Source organism: Bubalus kerabau, chromosome 5 (assembly GCF_029407905.1).
Source record: "Bubalus kerabau isolate K-KA32 ecotype Philippines breed swamp buffalo chromosome 5, PCC_UOA_SB_1v2, whole genome shotgun sequence".
Taxonomy (NCBI): Eukaryota; Metazoa; Chordata; class Mammalia; order Artiodactyla; family Bovidae; genus Bubalus; species Bubalus kerabau.
This window is the reverse complement of record NC_073628.1, coordinates 97255968-97273332: the sequence shown is the minus strand read 5'-3', so window position 1 is coordinate 97273332 and position 17365 is coordinate 97255968. Positions and strand designations below refer to the sequence as shown.

Sequence of the window (17365 nt, the reverse complement as noted above, 5' to 3'; positions counted from 1 at the left end):
GCTCTGTTCTTAGACTTCTCTCACACTTATGGGAGACCATTTCACACACATGTACCAGGGAGATGTGGATTATAAACAAGAGACTGACATGGACAAACGCTGACATGGCATGGCAATTTCAACTATTTCCATGAAGCATGATGCACTATTTATTTGTTTATCTAAGATAGTAATTCCTGACTTTTTCAAACATGAAACATTCTTTTCACTTTAATTTTTCTTATAATTTATGTTCAAGTACAATCTAATTTCCTCCTTGATAAACATGAAGCATTTTTTTAAACGAAATGTACTTCCATTTTAAAACTTTTAAATATTTCACATCACAAAACTAAACTGAAATTTATTAACATTCTCCTCTATGTAACATAATCAGTCCAACATAAACTCTACATTATTCTAAACCTTCCAGCTGACCTTATGCCACTAAAAACAAATGGAGAAAAGCCCAATGACATTCAACTCAAGATCCAAATGGGGTACTTCCCTGGTGGTCTAGTGAGTAAGAATCTGCCAGTGCAGGGGACAGGTGTCGACTCCTGGTCTGGGAACTAAGCCCATGCACCACAACTACGGAGCCCACCCCTCGAGGCTGGGGTCCGCAACAAGAGAAGTCACTGCAATGAGAAGCCCAAGCTCTACAATAAAGAGTGGGCCCTGCTTGCAACAATGAAGACCCAGTGCAGCCAAAAATAAACTTAAAAAAAAGAAAGAGAGATCCAAATGGTGTTACAACCACCCAGGCCTCCCTCCGCCAGCCCTGTTTCCTCATCAAGAACAAACTGACCGTATCCGCCAGTCGGCCAGCTGGTACTGCTTGTTCGACTCCACGCTGCAGTAGAGCTTCAGCAGGTGGTCCAGGGAGTGCCTGCCCAGGTTAAGAAGGCGAGCTGCCTGGTGGGTATCAAACATGTTCACCACGTACAACCCGAAGTCCTTCTGGAGCCATTCTATGTCTGAATCAGCACCATGGAAGACCTGAAAATAAAACCAAAGCCGTGCAGTACAGAGGCACAGGGCCGTTCATGCTCTGAAATGAACTCTGTCCCTAGGTTATTAGAATACTGGAATAGATGCCAGGATAAAGATAAAGATGGTTCAGTTTTACATGCTTCTTTTAGTTTGGGCCACAGTCCTCTACAATCCTAATTGCACGCTTTTAAGTGCTAACAGCTGATGACGCTAAGAAAGCCACGTTGCTAGCTTCAAGGACAGTCATTAAGTCCAACAATCTTGAGATCAAGGGCTCGCTGCAGTATTCATTAAAGTGCTTTAACATTTTTCTGGGTGGTGATGAGCTAAGTCTTAGCTGTTCTAACAGAGGGTTAGAAACAAAAGCGTCTGGTACCCTACTGGTGTTAGTCGCTCAGTGTCCAACTCTTTGCGACCCCATGGACTATAGCCCACCAGGCTCCTCTGTCCATGGGATTCTCCAGGCAAGAATGCTGGAGTGGGTTGCCATTTCCTTCTCCAGGGCATGTTCCAGACCCAAGGATCAAACTTGGGTCTCCTACATTGCAGGGAGATTCTTTACCATCTGAGCCACCAGGGAAGCCCACCCGAGTGGAGGAAGTTACAATTTTTTCTCTCAGCTTTCCTGGGGCTATGCTGAAATGACGACAATAGTAAATTGAGAAGCACTTAAATCGTGTGCTCACATGTAAGAGTGGGAAAAGGCTGGCTAACCTTAACAATAGCTGGGTCTGTGAGGCTCTCGTTGAGAATATACATGTCGCTGCGAAGCTCCAGAGTGTCAATGATGAAGTCTTCTGTCCGGGTGGAAATCTGCATCAGGCAGGTGAGCCCCAGGAAGCTCCTGTAAGAGTGGTGCTAAAATACACAGAAAGAAGGGGAAACAGCGAAAAAAGGATTTGTATCAGGCTTACAGTTAAATTGATTTTGAAAAATCAGTAATAAATAATATGATTGTTACCAAAAAAACAGGTTTAAATTAGTATTAATTTTATACTTCTTGAATAGGTGAACTCACAGAAAATGTAAACACTTCCTTCTAGGTCACTAATAAGTTACCTCCAAGTCTACCGCAAATTCTTGACACTTCAGGAGCTTTTCGTTGAGTTCCACTAGTTCATCCAGTGTGGACACGAAGTGGCAGGGTGTCTCTCCTACGGGTCTGTATAACTGCATCACAAAAGTATAGGGAGAAGGAGAAGACTATGAACCATTGTCTTTCCCTAAACGACAAAGTGAATTATGAGTCCAAGAAATGATCTGAAGTCACACCCTTCTATTTGGGTAGCCAGAAAATTCGTTCGGCTTTCCATAACATCTTACGGGAAAACTCGAACGAATTTTTGGCCACACCAATACTATAAAAGCAACTAAAGAAAGCCAAAACTGCATCCAGTCATTGATGTACCTGCTTATTCCTGGGCTACCTGGGAACTACCATCAGCTGAGATCGGCACTCACCTGAGGCTCTGGCTTTTGAAGGACTGAGTCTGGTGGCGTGAAGTGATCTAGTTCATATTGATAAGGATGCGCAAACCTGAATCAGTAAAACGAAAAGGTACAAACAATAAATGCTGGAGACGTGTGGGGAAAGGGCAGCCCTCTTGCACTGCTGGTGAGATTGTAAATTGATACAGCCACTATGGCAAACAACATGGAGGTTCCTTAAAAAACTAAAACTAGAACTATATGACCTGGCAATTCCATCACCAGGGGTATGTATACCCTAAGAAAACTGTAACTCAAAAAGACACGCGCACCCCGCTGTGCACTGCAGCACTATACACAACAACTAGGACACAGAAGCAACCTAAATGCCTACTGATGGGTGGAGGAAGACGACGTGGCATATGTACACAACGGAGTATTAGACAGAAGGGAGCAAAACCGGGTCATTTATAGAGAAGTGGATGGACCAAGAGTCTGTCAAACAGACTGAAGTCAAGTCAGAAAGAGAAAAACAAATATTGTACATTAACACACATATATGGAATCTACAAAAACTGTACTGGTGAACCTATTTGCAGGGCAGGAAGAAAGATGCAGATGTTGCGAATGGACCTGTGGACATGGTGGGGAAGAAGAAGGTGGGACAAATGAAGAGTGGCACTGACATACATCCACTACCATGAGTACAACGGCCAGCTGGTGGGGAGCTGCCGTACAGCACAGGGAGTCAGCCTGGTGCTGTGACGACCTAGTGGGGTGGGATCTTCAAGGGGTGGGTGGGAGGGAGGCTCAAGAAGGTGGGAGGATTTATTTGTACATATAGGTGATTCCTTTTGTTGTACAGCAGAAACACAATGCTGTAAAGCAATTACACTACAATAAAAAACAAACAAAAAAAAACAAAAAGAAAAATCTTCGTGATTAACTCCATGATTCAAGGAAGAACAACTCTTTTAATCCAGTTTGTTAAAACAAACAAGAAAAGACCATTGTGAAAATATTTTAAAAAGCATCATTGCTTCAATGATAATTCAAGTGCATAAAAAAAAAAATTAGGTGCAACTTGTTCACCCTTAAAAGTATAACAATTAAAAATCTATTCATTTATAAACATTTGCGCACTAATTGGAAAAACACTGTATAGCTGCTACTGCAGATAATACAGAAAGGTGAAATATATAATTTTTTGTGATCTGGAATAATGGATCTGTGAGGTGAGAGAGGATGGGGCAAATACCTCAGCTGTCATATACTAAACGATGCATTTTCTTCAGTTCTGCTATCAGAATTCTGGCATAAGAATCTGCTATCAGATTCTGGCATAAGAATCCTGTCTTTTTTGAGTTCCTTGAGGACAGGGCCGCCTTTCAGTACCTTTATTTCTCCAGCACTTGATTTGAGGCCTCACAGTGCAGAGCTGGGGCTGAGGCATGAATGCCCCGACGCTCTGGCTAAGTGTGAGAGAAGGACCAACACTGACAAAGTCCCCCTCATCTTTTTTCTTTACACTGAAGGCAAAGTCCTATTGTCTGTTTATAGCAAAGTTTTTCCAAGTTGCTTATACTGCCAGGGAGAAGGCCTTTTCTGTGCTAAGTTTACAAGTGAGCCTTACCTTCCTGTGTGAGACCCCACCTGACAAGAGAGGCAAAGTGGTACAAAGGAAAGAAAATTCTAAGAAAATTTGGGTTTGAAGTTCTAGTTCTGTGGGAAGTTAGCATCTCAAGTTTGGTTCTTTCATCTGTATAGCGGGGACAAGAGCAACTGGCAGCTCTTAGGACTGTGTGAGGCCCTCTGTGAGCACAAGCAGGAGGTCAGCTGGTAAGATTCACCTTGGGTTGAGAGGAAGAGTCACCCACTCCTCAGGTTCTGCTCTCATTCATACATTTTACAAAAGTGACGCAGAGTGAAAACACACCTGGTGGTCAAGTCTCACAACAGGACACTCAGACAGGTGAACACTTACATGTCCTGCTCCACCTGCTGGGTTCTCTGCTGATGGATTAAATCTGCCAGGGCAGGGGGGACATCCAAGTCCTCAGGGCGGTCTTGTGGGCGTTCCCGCCTTTCTTTGGAGAGTGCTGGAGACCCAAGCAGCAACAAAGACAGGTTTACACTTTGTCTAGTTACCAAGGGTTAACTGGCTCCCTCTGAATTTGAACAAAGGAAGATGGGAGGGAGACCTCTCCCCCTTCACTTGTGTTGTTGGGCAGAGTTGGCACCACTTACCCTGAGGGAGGGGTTTCTGAGCATTGGGCTTAATGAAGATTTTGGGAAGAAATGGTGTGTTAGAGTTGTCGATCTTCTCTCGGAACTTAAGCTGAGGTCGGATGATGTTTTTTGCATGAAGCAGCCGGAAAGTTTCAGATTTTGTTTTTTTGCTATATTCTCCTGCCTATGATCAACAAATACAAATACTTTATAACACAGCAACTTGAAAACTTAGAAAACTAAATTCCGTTTTACGCCAACGGCCATCCATTAAAGAATGTATGTGTGACACTGGGGTTGGGTGGTGGCTGCAAAGTCGACTAGAGGGTGGAATTAGGTTGTGTTTGTTTATGAGAACAAGTTAGGCAGTGGCCAGTTCTGTGTTCAATAAATTAGAACAGAAATGCAAATGAGAAAGGGCAAAGGCCCTAAGGTTGGTATCAGATACTCCAGTGCCTCTGAAAAGCAGCCCTCACCTTCCGGTTCCAGCTGGATACTATGGTTTTGGGGACCTGTAATCCTGCAGGGAGGACAGGTTGTTGATTCTTATTCACGCCTGATGCTTCGTCCAGTAAAATGCCCTAAGAGTGCAAGAGGTATTAGTTTAGTATCTTCCTTTAAGGGTTAACAGAGTTAATTACCTAAAATTTTACGAAACATAGCCAGAGAATTACATGCAAGAGTACACATTTTTAAGAGCGAATAACTGTAGGAGACGTGATTTGAAAGTCAACCCAAGTAATTAAAGCATTACTTGCTCAAAGGTAGGGCAGTGATCAGGCACTCCCAGACCTTGACTGACTCTCTTCACAGTTCTGAATTGGGCTGAAAATTCAAAAGTGACTTAACAGGATGATGCGGCCTACCATCCTAGCCTGCATTAAACATTAGAGGAATGGTAATCAGAGTGAGAATGGCAGCTGTCCTCATCTACCCGTATTTTGTACAGCAGCACCACAGGTGGGGTCTCAGTTTGGGCACTACCAACAGTGCTGCACCTAGCTGACAAATGGTAGGACTTGAAATCAGAAAATTTGAGGAAACCACTGAAAGACCTGTGGGCATCTAGACCATGGAAGAGATGACTTCATGGGACAGGACAGCATGATTTAAACATCCACAGGACTGTCATATGGCTGAGCTTGTGTTTTGGACAAACTGTGTATTTTTGTAAGGAATATTCTGCCACAGAACTAGACAGAAGAAGACGGTTGGCTCGCTATCTCAATGAGCCACATCTCCCTCTAATCACGGAAGTCAGGGTAATTAGAAGACTGAATGTGTGTGTGCTCAGTCGTGTCCAACTCTTTGCAACCCCATGGACTGTAGCCCAACAGGCTCCTCTGTCCATGGGATTTCCCAGGCAAGAATACTGGAGTGGGTTGCTATTTTCTCCTCCAGGGGATCTTCCCGACCCAGGGAGTGAACACAAGTCTTTTGTTTGTGTCTCCTGCATTGGCATGCAGATTCTTTACCACTAGCGCCACCTGGGAAACCTAGTAAAAATGGATTAAATGTTGGTTGTGCCCTGTATCCAGAGGCCTCTTCTCCTGCAACAAAATGGAACTGACAAATCTGCAGGGTAGATTTCTGATAAAGGCACTTTAAAAACAGGCATCCCCAGGGGAAGTAATATTCTGAAGTGATGTATCTGAAGACAACTGTGTTAGTTTTTGGGAAAAGAAGCCAATCATCAGAGGAGGGAATATTGTTATGGGCAAGAAATGCTAAACTTCCTTTCTTTTCATTTCCTGAAGTGCCTGGGTTTTCTTTCATTATTTAATAATACAAAGGCTCTTCATTTGTTAGTTACCTTAAGAGTGAAGTGAAATACTCACCACTCTTTCCAGAATAACATCATTGGTGTCGACCAGCAAATCAAACTTGTCCTCCAGCTCGGTCACTTTACTCCGGTCCTTAATGTTGCTTCGGCACCCATGGTACTGCATCACCCTACTCATGCTGGGAAGGACAGGAAAACCCAAATCAGTCTGTATACTTTTGTCTGCTTGTTTACTCATCTGGCAGAAAGCTCTCAAGGCTTAGCTCAGACTATTCCCAACACTTTCTATAACAAAATATTTATTTATTTGGCTGTGCTGAGTCTTAGTTGCAGCATGTGTACTCTTAGTTACGGCATGTGGGATCTGGTTCCCTGACCAGGGATCGAACCTGGGCCCCTGCAGTGGGAGGGCAGAGTCTTAGCAACTGGACCTCCAGGGAAGTCCTCCCTAATACTTTTTGATCAAACTGACAAAACCTGCACCCTTATAGCAAAAAACATTGCTAGTTGTATGGCACTGGGCAATTCACTAAATCTCACAAAGACTTATTTTCTTCATTCGTTATTTGAAGGGGTGGAAGAAATTACCCCAAGGCTTTGTTTACATTCTAAAAAATATATAACACTATGTAAACGATATACTCTGCATTCACTGTTTTAACATGAAATCTAAAACAGATTCTCCAATTCTGTCATGCAACAGTTCAACAAAACCAGTGTCTGTGTAATGTCTGTCCTAATACACTTATTAGAAAGCCATTACTAAAAAATAAAATAGATTAAAAAAAAAAATAGAAAGCTAAAACTTGTGACTCCACAGGTTGTGTGAGAGAAGCTTGGCTCTAGGTTTTCAAGTCCCGTTAATTTAAAAAGATTCACTGTCTATAGCTGCAATAGTCAACATATATATATTTAAAGTTAAACTCAAAATTTACCAAATAACATTCCCTAATCAAAATCCATTGTCATTTTTACATTTTATAGCTCCAAAGCACAGAAAATTATGGTAAGAAAAAAATACAAATCTCAGGAAAAATCATCTACTTCTTCATAGTCATTTCTTTCAACATGAGAAAAGAATATATAGTACTTACCACTGAAGCAACCTGTCTCCCTGTGTTTCACAAAATGCCTGGAAGCCAGGAAAACTTCGGTAAAAATCATACTCATCACCAAACTGTGGTAGGCCCCCAGACGCCTTGGTGACTGCCACCACTGCCCCAAGAGCGAACTGTCAAAACCAGAAAAACAAGCATGTTTTAGACACGGGTCACCATTCATCCAGCAGCTCATTTTCTTTTCCATGATCTACTCTATATAAGGAACTGTCCTAGATGGTTGTTGGGGATTTTTTTCCCGGGACTTGGAAGTGACGAACCTGAAAGAAGGACACTCGGACAGTCTCTTGCAAGGACTGACAAGTTTATTTCTGTAGTCAAGCCTTTTTATACAAGTAGGAACAAAGAGCTTAGAGTATACAGCCAGCAGAGCGCGTACGGGGTTAACACCTAATCAGTAAAAATATTTCAAGGACAGCACACTCTAAGTGACCCATGTGTTTATCTCATAACCCATTTTTTCAAGCAACATCCTTAATATTTATTATTAAATCTTGGCGCCGGACATAACCAAAGGCAGGAGATGTTTTTCTGTCCGGGCACATCAAGCTGGGGTACTTCTGGCCCTTCGCCATTTTCCCAAGGACTTCTTCCAATCGGCTATTTTGTACTGGGCTTCCCAACAATGATGAAGAAACCCAATCTCCACGCATCATTTAGTGCCGATTTTACCCCAACCCTTATGATACACAAATGAACGTGAAAACGAGTTTTGGAGCTTACATTCTTGGGAGAATGGGTATAGATATAACAAATACATATATAATAAGGCTAAGATTCAAAACAGCCTGGTACTGTGACCTTAGGCAAGTTATTTTATTTATTTGAACCTTAGTTTCTGAATTTGATAAACAAGTGTAAGGGAGTTCCCTGGTGGTCCAATGGTTGATACTCCATGCTTCCACTGATAGGGGCATGGGTTCAATCCCTGGTTGGGGAACTAAGGTCCCACAAGCTGCATGGCTCAGCTAAATAATAATAATAATAATCATAATAGATACAGACAATATAAGAATATTCTAGATCTTTCATATGACTGATTTAGAATGGTTACTATCCACAACTGGACTTGTGTTTATGGCTCAGTTACTGTCAAGGATGTCTCTATTTCAATTTCTGTGTGGTAATGAGAAAAAACCTGAAGTAGCACTCATGGGTAAATGATGGTTGGTCACATGAAAGCCAAATGACATCACTGTAAGCTGTGTTATAAATGTTTTCCAAGAAAAAAAGAGAGAAAATGGGAACTTGAATCATGGTGGCATTCCTGGTAGCACAGAGCCACCCAATCAGGACCATGGCTAGTGGCCCAGGAATTAATCAGAACCAAATAAATGAATTTGTGGTAATGATAAATTAGACAAAATGCAAGTGGAGTTTTAGGGAATTTGTAGTGCTAACTTACAAGCTATTTTAGCTTCATGGTCTTGTAAGAGCTATGCATGAGATGTTTAATTCCAGATTTGTTTGTTCATATTTAAGCACCATTAGACAAATAATCCAAATGAACTCTATGGAAGGAGGCACTGATCAATGTTCTTTGGCACCTGCAGGAGGGACACTTGGTGGCAGCTCTACATTAAACCCAGGGTTTAGGATTATGTAGGGCTGGACCTCAGGAGAGGGAAGAAGGGCCATCCCCGCCGCGGGAGGGGAGGACAAGTGTGGGCAGCTTGAAGCAGCCGAGCCTCTCCAGAGAGTTGTTTGAATGGCTCAGGCCTGGGCGGGGTCGGGGTCGCGAGGACTGGGGGCTTCAGGGTGACCAGGAATCCCTTCCTATGACGTGGCGACAGCTCTCCATGCTCGGGACTGCAAGGGTTCAAACGGGAGATCCAGGACCCTGGGGTGTGGGGAGTCCCCCAGTGTCAGCGAGCGAAGCCCCGTCCCCGGAGGGTGAAGAGGCAGATTGTGCCGGGAGAGGGCACAAGCCCCTTTAACCCTCTCCCGGGGCTCGGCTGCATCGTGCACGCGGCCTGGTGGGCGGCCGCCCAGAGGGTCCAGGCCTGCTTCCGGTCAGCATCGGGCGGCTCCCGATGCCCTCGAGGCGTCACGAACTCACCTTCACGAAGCTGTCTGCGTCCGGGAAGCCCGGCAGCACCTTTTCCCCGTCAGACTTGGCCGCGGTCGTGGCTGACTGGGCCTTGGACTCTCGGGGACTGGGAGGCGCCATTTTTCCGGCTGGCGCGGCTCTTCTCGCGAGAGTGCCTCGGCCAGCGCGACGTGCGCGCACTGCGCATGTGCGGAGGCAGGTCTTGCTGGGGGCAAGCTGGGGAGTTTGAGTTGGGGTGGAATCAGCCTGAGAACCCGGCTCCTGCCGACCCCCACTCCGCCCCTACCCAGGGAGGTTGACATTTTTCTTTAACCTCGTATTATTTCATACCAACAACCCAGTGCTTTACGGTGAGACGCAGAGGACCCAGTAATTCTCAGATTTAAAGCCAGCTCTTCTTAGGCTCTGGTTTCGTGTCCCCCTGACCCATTTGATTTGATTCCTGCAATTCTCCCTGTCTGGTGTCTTCCCTCGTTGCTGGTTCTTCCGTAACAGACTACAAGTATGCTGGCATCTCTCCCAAATGAAAGGCAAGACAGAGAACGCCACTGCACCCCACACCTTCCAGCCACCGCAACATTTCTCTTGCGCTTCATAGGTAAGCTACTGGAAAAGGCGTCTGTTACCTCCAGCGCTCTGGAACTTCTCCAGTTAGAGGTTTCTCCTGAAAACACGACCGCTGGAAACACAACCTAAGGCACTTCAGTGTGAACTCAAACGTTTGTGAAATGAATATCTGCAAGAAATCTTGTTAGGAGGGAGGCAGTATTAGGCAGCTCAGGAGTGGATTTGGGATGCCTCTAGGGTGTATCCTCTCTCCTGAGATCGGGGATGACACACCCTTAATACAGTTTGTTTGGCTTAGTAGGTGTTCAATAAGTGTCAGCTGTTACCTTTTTTTTTATTGCCAGGCCTTGCAGGATTTTAGTTCCCTGGCCATGGATTGAACCTGGACCCTGGCAGTGAAAGCACTGAGTCCTAACCACTGGGCTGCTAGAGAATTCCCACCTTAGCTGTTATCTTAGTCAGAATATCTTTTTTTTTTTTTTTTTTTCAGAATATCTTATTAACAGGATGCTTTTTTCAGTCTCCCCATCCCCTCCCCAGCCATTTGTGTACCTCAGGTACACAGGTACCATGGCAGAACAAAAGCTAGCCTATTTCTTAAAAAAAAAAAAACAAACACAATATATTTTGGTTTGTTTTATTTTTGGCTGTCCTGGGTCTTCACTGCTGCACACAAACTTCCTCTAGTTGCTGCGAGTGGGGGCTACTCCCTAGCTGCAGTTCATGGGCTTCTTATTGTGGTGGCTTCTCTTGTTGCTGAGCATGGGCTCTAGAGTGCATGGACTCAGTTGCCCTGTGGCATGGGGGATCTTAGTTCTCTGACTAGGTATTGAACCAGCGTCCTCTTCATTGGGAGGCATATGGTTCAACCTAGGCTGTGCTGGGGTGCTTTACATGGATTTGCACCCCTCAAAACAATCTGATGGGGTAGACTCACATTTTCATTGGAGGAAGCAAACACAGAAAATAAGGAGCTTTTCTGAAGTCACACTGGTAGGATGAGACAGAGTTGAGATTTGAAACTAGTTAATTTGTTACCTAGTGGGCACAATAAAGGACAGAAACAGCAGAGACCTAGTAGATGCTGAAGAGATCAAGAAGAGATGGAAAGAATACACTGAAAAACTGTACAAAAAAGATCTTAATGAACTGGATTACTACGATCATGTGGTCAGTCACCCAGAGCCAACATTCTGGAGAGTGAAGTCAGGTGGGCCTTAGGAAGCCCTGCTGTTAATAAAGCTAGTAGATGTGATGGAATTCCAGTAGAGCTATTCAGATCCCTAAAGAATGATGCTGTCAAAGTTTTACATTCATTATGCCAGCAAATCTGGAAGACCCAGCAGTTGCCATAGGACTGGAAAAGGTCAAACCTCATCTCAATTCCCAAGAAGGGTAGTACTAAAGAATGTGCTAATCATCAGACAATTGCACTCATCTCCTATGCTAGTAAGATCATGCTTAAAATCTTGCATGTTAGGCTTTAGCATTATGTGAACCAAGAACTTCCGGATGTCCAAGCTGGGTTTAGAAAAGGAAGAGGAACCAGATATCAAATTGACAACATTCGCTGGATCATAGAGAAAGCTAGGGAATTCCAGAAAAACATCTACCTCTGTTTCATCGGGGGCACTTTCCTTCTAATGTCTATGTTAGAAGATTTCTCTGTCCCTTTTTATACTTTAGTAAAACTCTGCTACACAGAAGTTTTTGAGTGATCAAGGCTGGTCCCTGGTCCCGAAGCTAAATCTTCAGAGATCACAAATCCAATACTGTTCACCGTAAGCTATCATCTTAGGGGCTTGCCCGGGATCTTCAGGATAAGGTAAGAACCCTCAGAGCTCTAGCCTCTCTGCTTTCTCAGTACACACGTTTTCTTATTTACTAACTCTACGGTGTGCTTGTGTGAATGAATGACACGCCCTGTGCAAAGCAAGTGATGAGCCCTGTTCTGCGGTTTCGTGGTGCCTCATAATGACTGAAGGCAGCCGCCAAAAGGGGAGCCTTGTAGGGGGTTTATGCTGACCTGCCAGTGTCAAGAGACACCCAGCGTCCTTGAAAGGGAGGCGGCCAGAAAGGGCGAAGCATGTGGACCAAACTTTCCTTTCTGGGTCAGCTTTTCCTGTTCTCTTTGGCTGTTTCATAACTGAGTGGGGAATTAGAACTACTAACCTAATCTGTTGGATCGCAGACTTTCAAGGGACTTGTGATCCATGCTGTTACTATGTGCTTTTACTTAGACCCACGGTGTGGAAGCGCCTAGCCTTGCTAGGAGCTGAAAGTTGCAAGAGCATGTTTGGGAATGAGGTGGAACTCTAGCTCCAGGAATGTCTCTCAGGCTAGAGGTCACTCTCTTGGCTGCCTGCCTCAGGGTCCAGAGTCCTAAAAGTGAGTCTGTCATGGCTGTGCCTCCGATCTATGTGGATAGAAGCACTGCTGGTGGCCATGAAGTTTTTGAGGACGCAGATTGGGAATTGCAGGATCTGGTCAGGTTGGAAGTGCAATGGGCTTCTTTTGGTAGTACAGGGCTTCCCTTGTGGCTTAGCTGGTCAAGAATCTGCCTGCAATGCCAGAGACCTGGATTCTATCCCTTCATTGGGAAGATCCCCCAGAGAAGGGAAAAGCTACCCACTCCAGTATTCTGGCCTGGGGAATTCCATTGACTGTATAGTCCATGGAGTCACAAAGAGTCGGACATGACTGAGCGACTTTCACTTCTGTTTCATCAACTATGCTAAAGCCTTTGACTGTGTGGATCATAAAAAACTGTGGAAAGCTCTTAAAGAGATGGAAATACCAGACCATCTTACCTGTCTCTGTGGAAAGCTGTGTGCAGGTCAAGAAGCAAGTTTAGAACCCTGTATGGAACAACTGATTGGTTCAAGATTGAGAAAGGAGTATAACAGGGCTGTCTGCTCTCACCCTGTTTTTTTTAACCTATAGGCTGAGCACATCATGAGACACGTTGGGCTGAGTTACAAGCTGGAATCAAGATAGGTGGGAGAAACATCAACAACCTCAGATATGCAGATGATACCACTTTAATGGCAGAAAGTGAAGAGGAACTAAAGAGCCTCTTGATGAGGGTGAAGGAGGAGTGTGAAAGAGCGGACTTAAAACTAAACATTAAAAAAACTAAGATCATGTCATCTGGCCCCGTTACTTCATGGCAAATAGAGGGAGAGAAGGTGGAAGTACTGACGGATTTCCTCTTCTTGGGCTCTAAAATCACTGCAGATGGTGACTATAGCCATGAAATCAGAAGACGATTGCTCTGGCAGGAAAGCTATGACAAACCTAGACAGTGTGTTGAAAAGCAGAGACATTACTCTGACGACAAAGGTTCCTATAGTCAAGGCTGTGGTCTTCCCAGTGGTCACATACAGTTGTGAAAGCTGGACTGTAAAGGACGCAGAACACCAAAGAATTGATGCCTTTGAACTGTGGTGCTGGAGAAGACTCCTGAAAGTCTGCTGGACAGCAAGGAGATCAAACCAGTCAATCTTAAGGGAAATCAACCCTGAATACTTGTTGGAAGGACTGATGCTGAAGTTGAAGCTCCAGTATTTTGGTCATCTGATACAAAGAGCTGAGTCATTGGAAAAGACCCTGATGCTCGGAAAGATTGAGGGCAGAAGAAGAGGGCATCAGAGGATGAGATGGCTGGATGGCATCACTGATACAATGGACATGAACTTGGGTAAATGGTGAGGGACAGGGTGACCTGGTGTACTGCAGTCCATGGGGTCGTAAAGATTCGGACACGACTTGGTGACTGAACAACAACAATTTGATACCACAGCCTTAACTCTCACTGCTTTAGTTGTCTCTAAGGTATTTAAGGCCCTCCCCTCACACTGGTTACTTGAAACCATCCTGGATTAATAGGGGGATTAGGCTGTCTTTAAAAACTTCTACAGAATTCCCTGCAGTCTAGTGGTTAGGACTCTGAACTTAAACCGTCAAGGGCTCAGGTTCAATCCCTGGTCAGGGAACTCTGACCCCACAAGCTATGTGGTAAAGCATAATATTAATAGTAATAATAATATAAAAGCCTCTATTAGCACCTCACCTTCCTCTGCTAAGTCATTTCAGCAGTCAGAAGGTTTTGCTTAGATATAACTTAAAACCCATTGGATTCACCAAACATCTTAATGCCAAGAACTGTCCATGTCCTAAGAAATATGTCTTTATCATGGGTGGCCACCATTTTTCTGAGTCCATCCATTCTCATGCCATTTGTCTTACAGTGACGGTGACATCACTGTAGGCATTGATAGTTGTTTCATGTAGAACTTGGTCATATTTTGGGGAGCAAAGTGTTTATTTTTGGCTGTGTCAGGTCTTAGTTGCAGCACATGGGCTCCTCGTTGCTGCACACAGGCTTCTCCATAGTTACGGCATGCGGGCTTTGGCACGTGGCATCTTCGTTCCCCGACCGGGGATCAATCCCTTGTTCCCTGCATTGGAAGGCTGATTGCTAACCACTGGACCATCAGAGAAGTCCCACTACTGAGATTTAAGTCTATCTTTGTTTTTAACAGAGGAGTTCTCCAGTAAGTGTTTATGGAGCACCACGGTGCACCTGCTTTTCTGACGGATTTGGGGGATACAAAGTCCCATAAAATATGGTTCCTGGCCTTGTAATTCTCATCCAAGCGCAAGTGTTAGTCGCTCAGCCATATCTGACTGTTTGCGACCCCATGGACTGTAGCCCACCAGGACCCTCTGTCCATGGGATTCTCCAGGCAAGAATACTGGAGTGGGTTGCCATTCCCTTTCTCCACGGGATCTTTCTGACCAAGGGATTGAACCTGGGTCTCCTGCATTGCAGGCAGATTCTTTACCGTCTGAGCCACCAGGGAATAAGTTCTTTTTAAAAAATTCTTATTGAAGTGTAGTTGATTTACAATGTTAATTTCTGCTGTACAGCAAAATGACTCAGTTACTCTTTTTCAGATTCTTTCCATTATGGTTTATCACGGGACATTGAATACAGTTCCCTGTGCCACAGTAGGGCCTTGTTGTTTATCCATTTTGTATGTAATAGTTTGCATCTGCCGGTCCCAAACTCCCAATCCTTCCCTCCACCTCTCCCCCTATCCCCTGGCAAACACAAGTCTGTTCTCTATAGCTGTCTGTTTCAGTTCTGTAGATATGTTCATTTGTGTTGTATTTTCATTTTATTTTTTGGTTGCATGGTGCGGCATGCAAGATCTTAGTTCAACCAGGGATTGAACGCTTGCCCCCGTCAGTAGAAGCACAGAGTCTCAACCACTGGGCCACCAGAAAAGTCTCTAATTGTGTCGTATTTTAGATTCCACATGTAGGTGATACCATATGGTATTTGTCTTTCTCTTTCTGACTTACTTCATTTAGTATGATAATCTCTAGATCCATTTTACAAGTTCTTTCAATCACTTTTATGAGTCAGTAGTTCTCACTGGGTAGCTGTGGTCCACAGGAATTTAGAAAAAGAAATCTAGCTCAACAACTGAAAACAGTATTTTTTTGAAGAACTCGTTAGGCATGCTCTTTAGAGGAATCTACCTAGTGCTTGCCGGCTCTGTTTAAGTTCTCTCATTATTTCAACAGCTTTTTTTACTGGGTTTTGCAAACTTTTAATTTTCTTTCCACCTGTTTGATACTAGTTTCTTTAAAAAACCCTACTGAGATTCTACTTGTTTTAAAACTTCACATGGTTCCTTCCCTGCCATCTACAGCATCAGGTTCAGACTCCTTGCTGCTGGATAGTGAGGCAGCCGGTCTGGCCTGGATCTACTTTCTAGCCTCCTTTTAGTTCCTTTATTTCCCAGTGACCACTGAGCCGGGCATGCTGAGCCGTGAGGCCCCAGTGTGAGAAACCGCTGTTTTTATGTATAAAAAGCACCCTAATACCTGCAATCTCACATGGTTCAGGTTCACGCATGCCCTTCCTGCACGGTATTGTGCTTTCCACCTCTTTTCTGATGAGGACATCCTCACTTGCTTCATTTGACAGACACCCACTCCCATTTAAGACCCCTGGCCAGTGTCCCCTTTCTGTGAGGCTCCCAGTGGAACCTGTGCCCCTTACCCAAGGCTCTCGTAGCTTTCTCTTCTCACCAGGTGGCCAGGTGGCTCCTAAGAGATGTGGCTGTGTCTTGTCTGGCCTGGGAACACCCCGAGGACTGTCCTGCATAGTCCCAGTACTCAGTGAATGTTGAAGGAATAACTGTTTCTTTCATGAACTAATATACAGGAATAAAAAGCCACTTATATTCATGTTTTTAAAATTCTGATGTCTTTTATTGGCACAAAAATTATTCAGATACAACATGGTGTCTAGACATGGCTACACTTTATACTTTGTGCATTTCATTTAAGATTTCTTTTGCTCCTACTTCCCAACATGTTCTAGACCTTCCCTCTCTCTGTCAGCACCTCCATGACAGCATTTCTGTATTCCAAGGCCTTGCTCCAAACGGAGGGCATTCAGACCTCACTGAAGACATCCCAGAACCAGGCCGGGAAGGCCAGTGTGGGCCTCCTACTGCACTGTGATCCCCTCTGTGCGCCTGCCTAGCCGAGGCTGCCGGGAGATCTGAACAGACTCTCCTCTGAGTGGCTCGGGTCTTGGCTTGAAGTGTACATGTCGCAGCGTGGCGGGTGAGGCAGAAGACTGACCTTTCCCACCCATTTTGGCCCATCTTGCGAGGGTTGTTGCTGCATCCACGGACCAGTGAGGTAATGAGATGGGCGAAGGCGATGAAGTCAGCTTCTCCGTGTCTTTACAATCCAGAATCCTAATCCGTGTCCTCCATGACCTGAGGCTTTGTGACTGCGCTGAGTTTGCTGTGTCCATGTTGAGAGGAACGACTAGGCCATTCTCCTGTCAGCAAACACTTCTGAGTTCTTTTGTGAGTTAAGTCAAAACCCGTATTTCTAAAGTTAAAGATCTTCTGTTCCCCAAAATCAAGGGCTTGATTTCCGTAGTATTACTGTGTTTACTGTCCTGGGAACCAAATCAAGCCTTGTGTTTCTGACAATATATTCTTTAACAGCAGCTAGAAAGTTGGTTCAAACCAACTTATAATATACAGTAGTTCTTTTCATTTACATTTCAGAGCTGAACTTTCTGACCATGGTTTCAGTTTAGTGGAAGCAGATACCAAAGTACAAAAGCCTCAAGAGAAGTGCTGTGGGCACGTCTGTGCCTCCAGTTACCAGAAAGGACAC

General features: G+C 44.5%; 2 protein-coding genes and 1 long non-coding RNA gene across 5 annotated transcripts in view; 1 reads left to right on the top strand and 2 right to left on the bottom strand.

Annotated features, from left to right (window-relative positions):
• Positions 1-10322, bottom strand: part of EXOSC10 (exosome component 10) — a 23426-nt gene extending 13104 nt beyond the window's left edge. Inside the window, exons 1-11 of one of the 2 annotated variants that reach the window (XM_055582325.1) lie at positions 10207-10322; positions 9590-9796; positions 7507-7643; positions 6468-6591; positions 5106-5210; positions 4648-4813; positions 4385-4499; positions 2434-2509; positions 2032-2142; positions 1687-1830; positions 788-978 (exon numbers count right to left, since the gene is read on the bottom strand). In XM_055582325.1, the coding sequence (XP_055438300.1) occupies positions 788-978; positions 1687-1830; positions 2032-2142; positions 2434-2509; positions 4385-4499; positions 4648-4813; positions 5106-5210; positions 6468-6591; positions 7507-7643; positions 9590-9700 (1280 nt within the window). In that variant the 5' untranslated portion in view covers positions 9701-9796; positions 10207-10322. Of the gene's footprint in view, positions 1-787; positions 979-1686; positions 1831-2031; positions 2143-2433; positions 2510-4384; positions 4500-4647; positions 4814-5105; positions 5211-6467; positions 6592-7506; positions 7644-9589; positions 9829-10206 lie in introns of those variants that run through there. The other variant, XM_055582324.1, reaches the window with a different exon arrangement.
• Positions 9805-16416, top strand: LOC129653058 (uncharacterized). The gene is made up of 3 exons (XR_008714943.1): positions 9805-10178; positions 11834-11972; positions 16256-16416. It is a non-coding gene; the product is annotated as an uncharacterized LOC129653058 (long non-coding RNA).
• The window catches only part of MTOR (mechanistic target of rapamycin kinase), a 123316-nt gene continuing 122353 nt past the window's right edge, over positions 16403-17365 (bottom strand). For both annotated transcript variants that reach the window (XM_055582322.1, XM_055582323.1), the window contains one exon: positions 16403-17365. In XM_055582322.1, coding sequence (XP_055438297.1) covers positions 17350-17365 — 16 coding nt within the window. In that variant the 3' untranslated portion in view covers positions 16403-17349.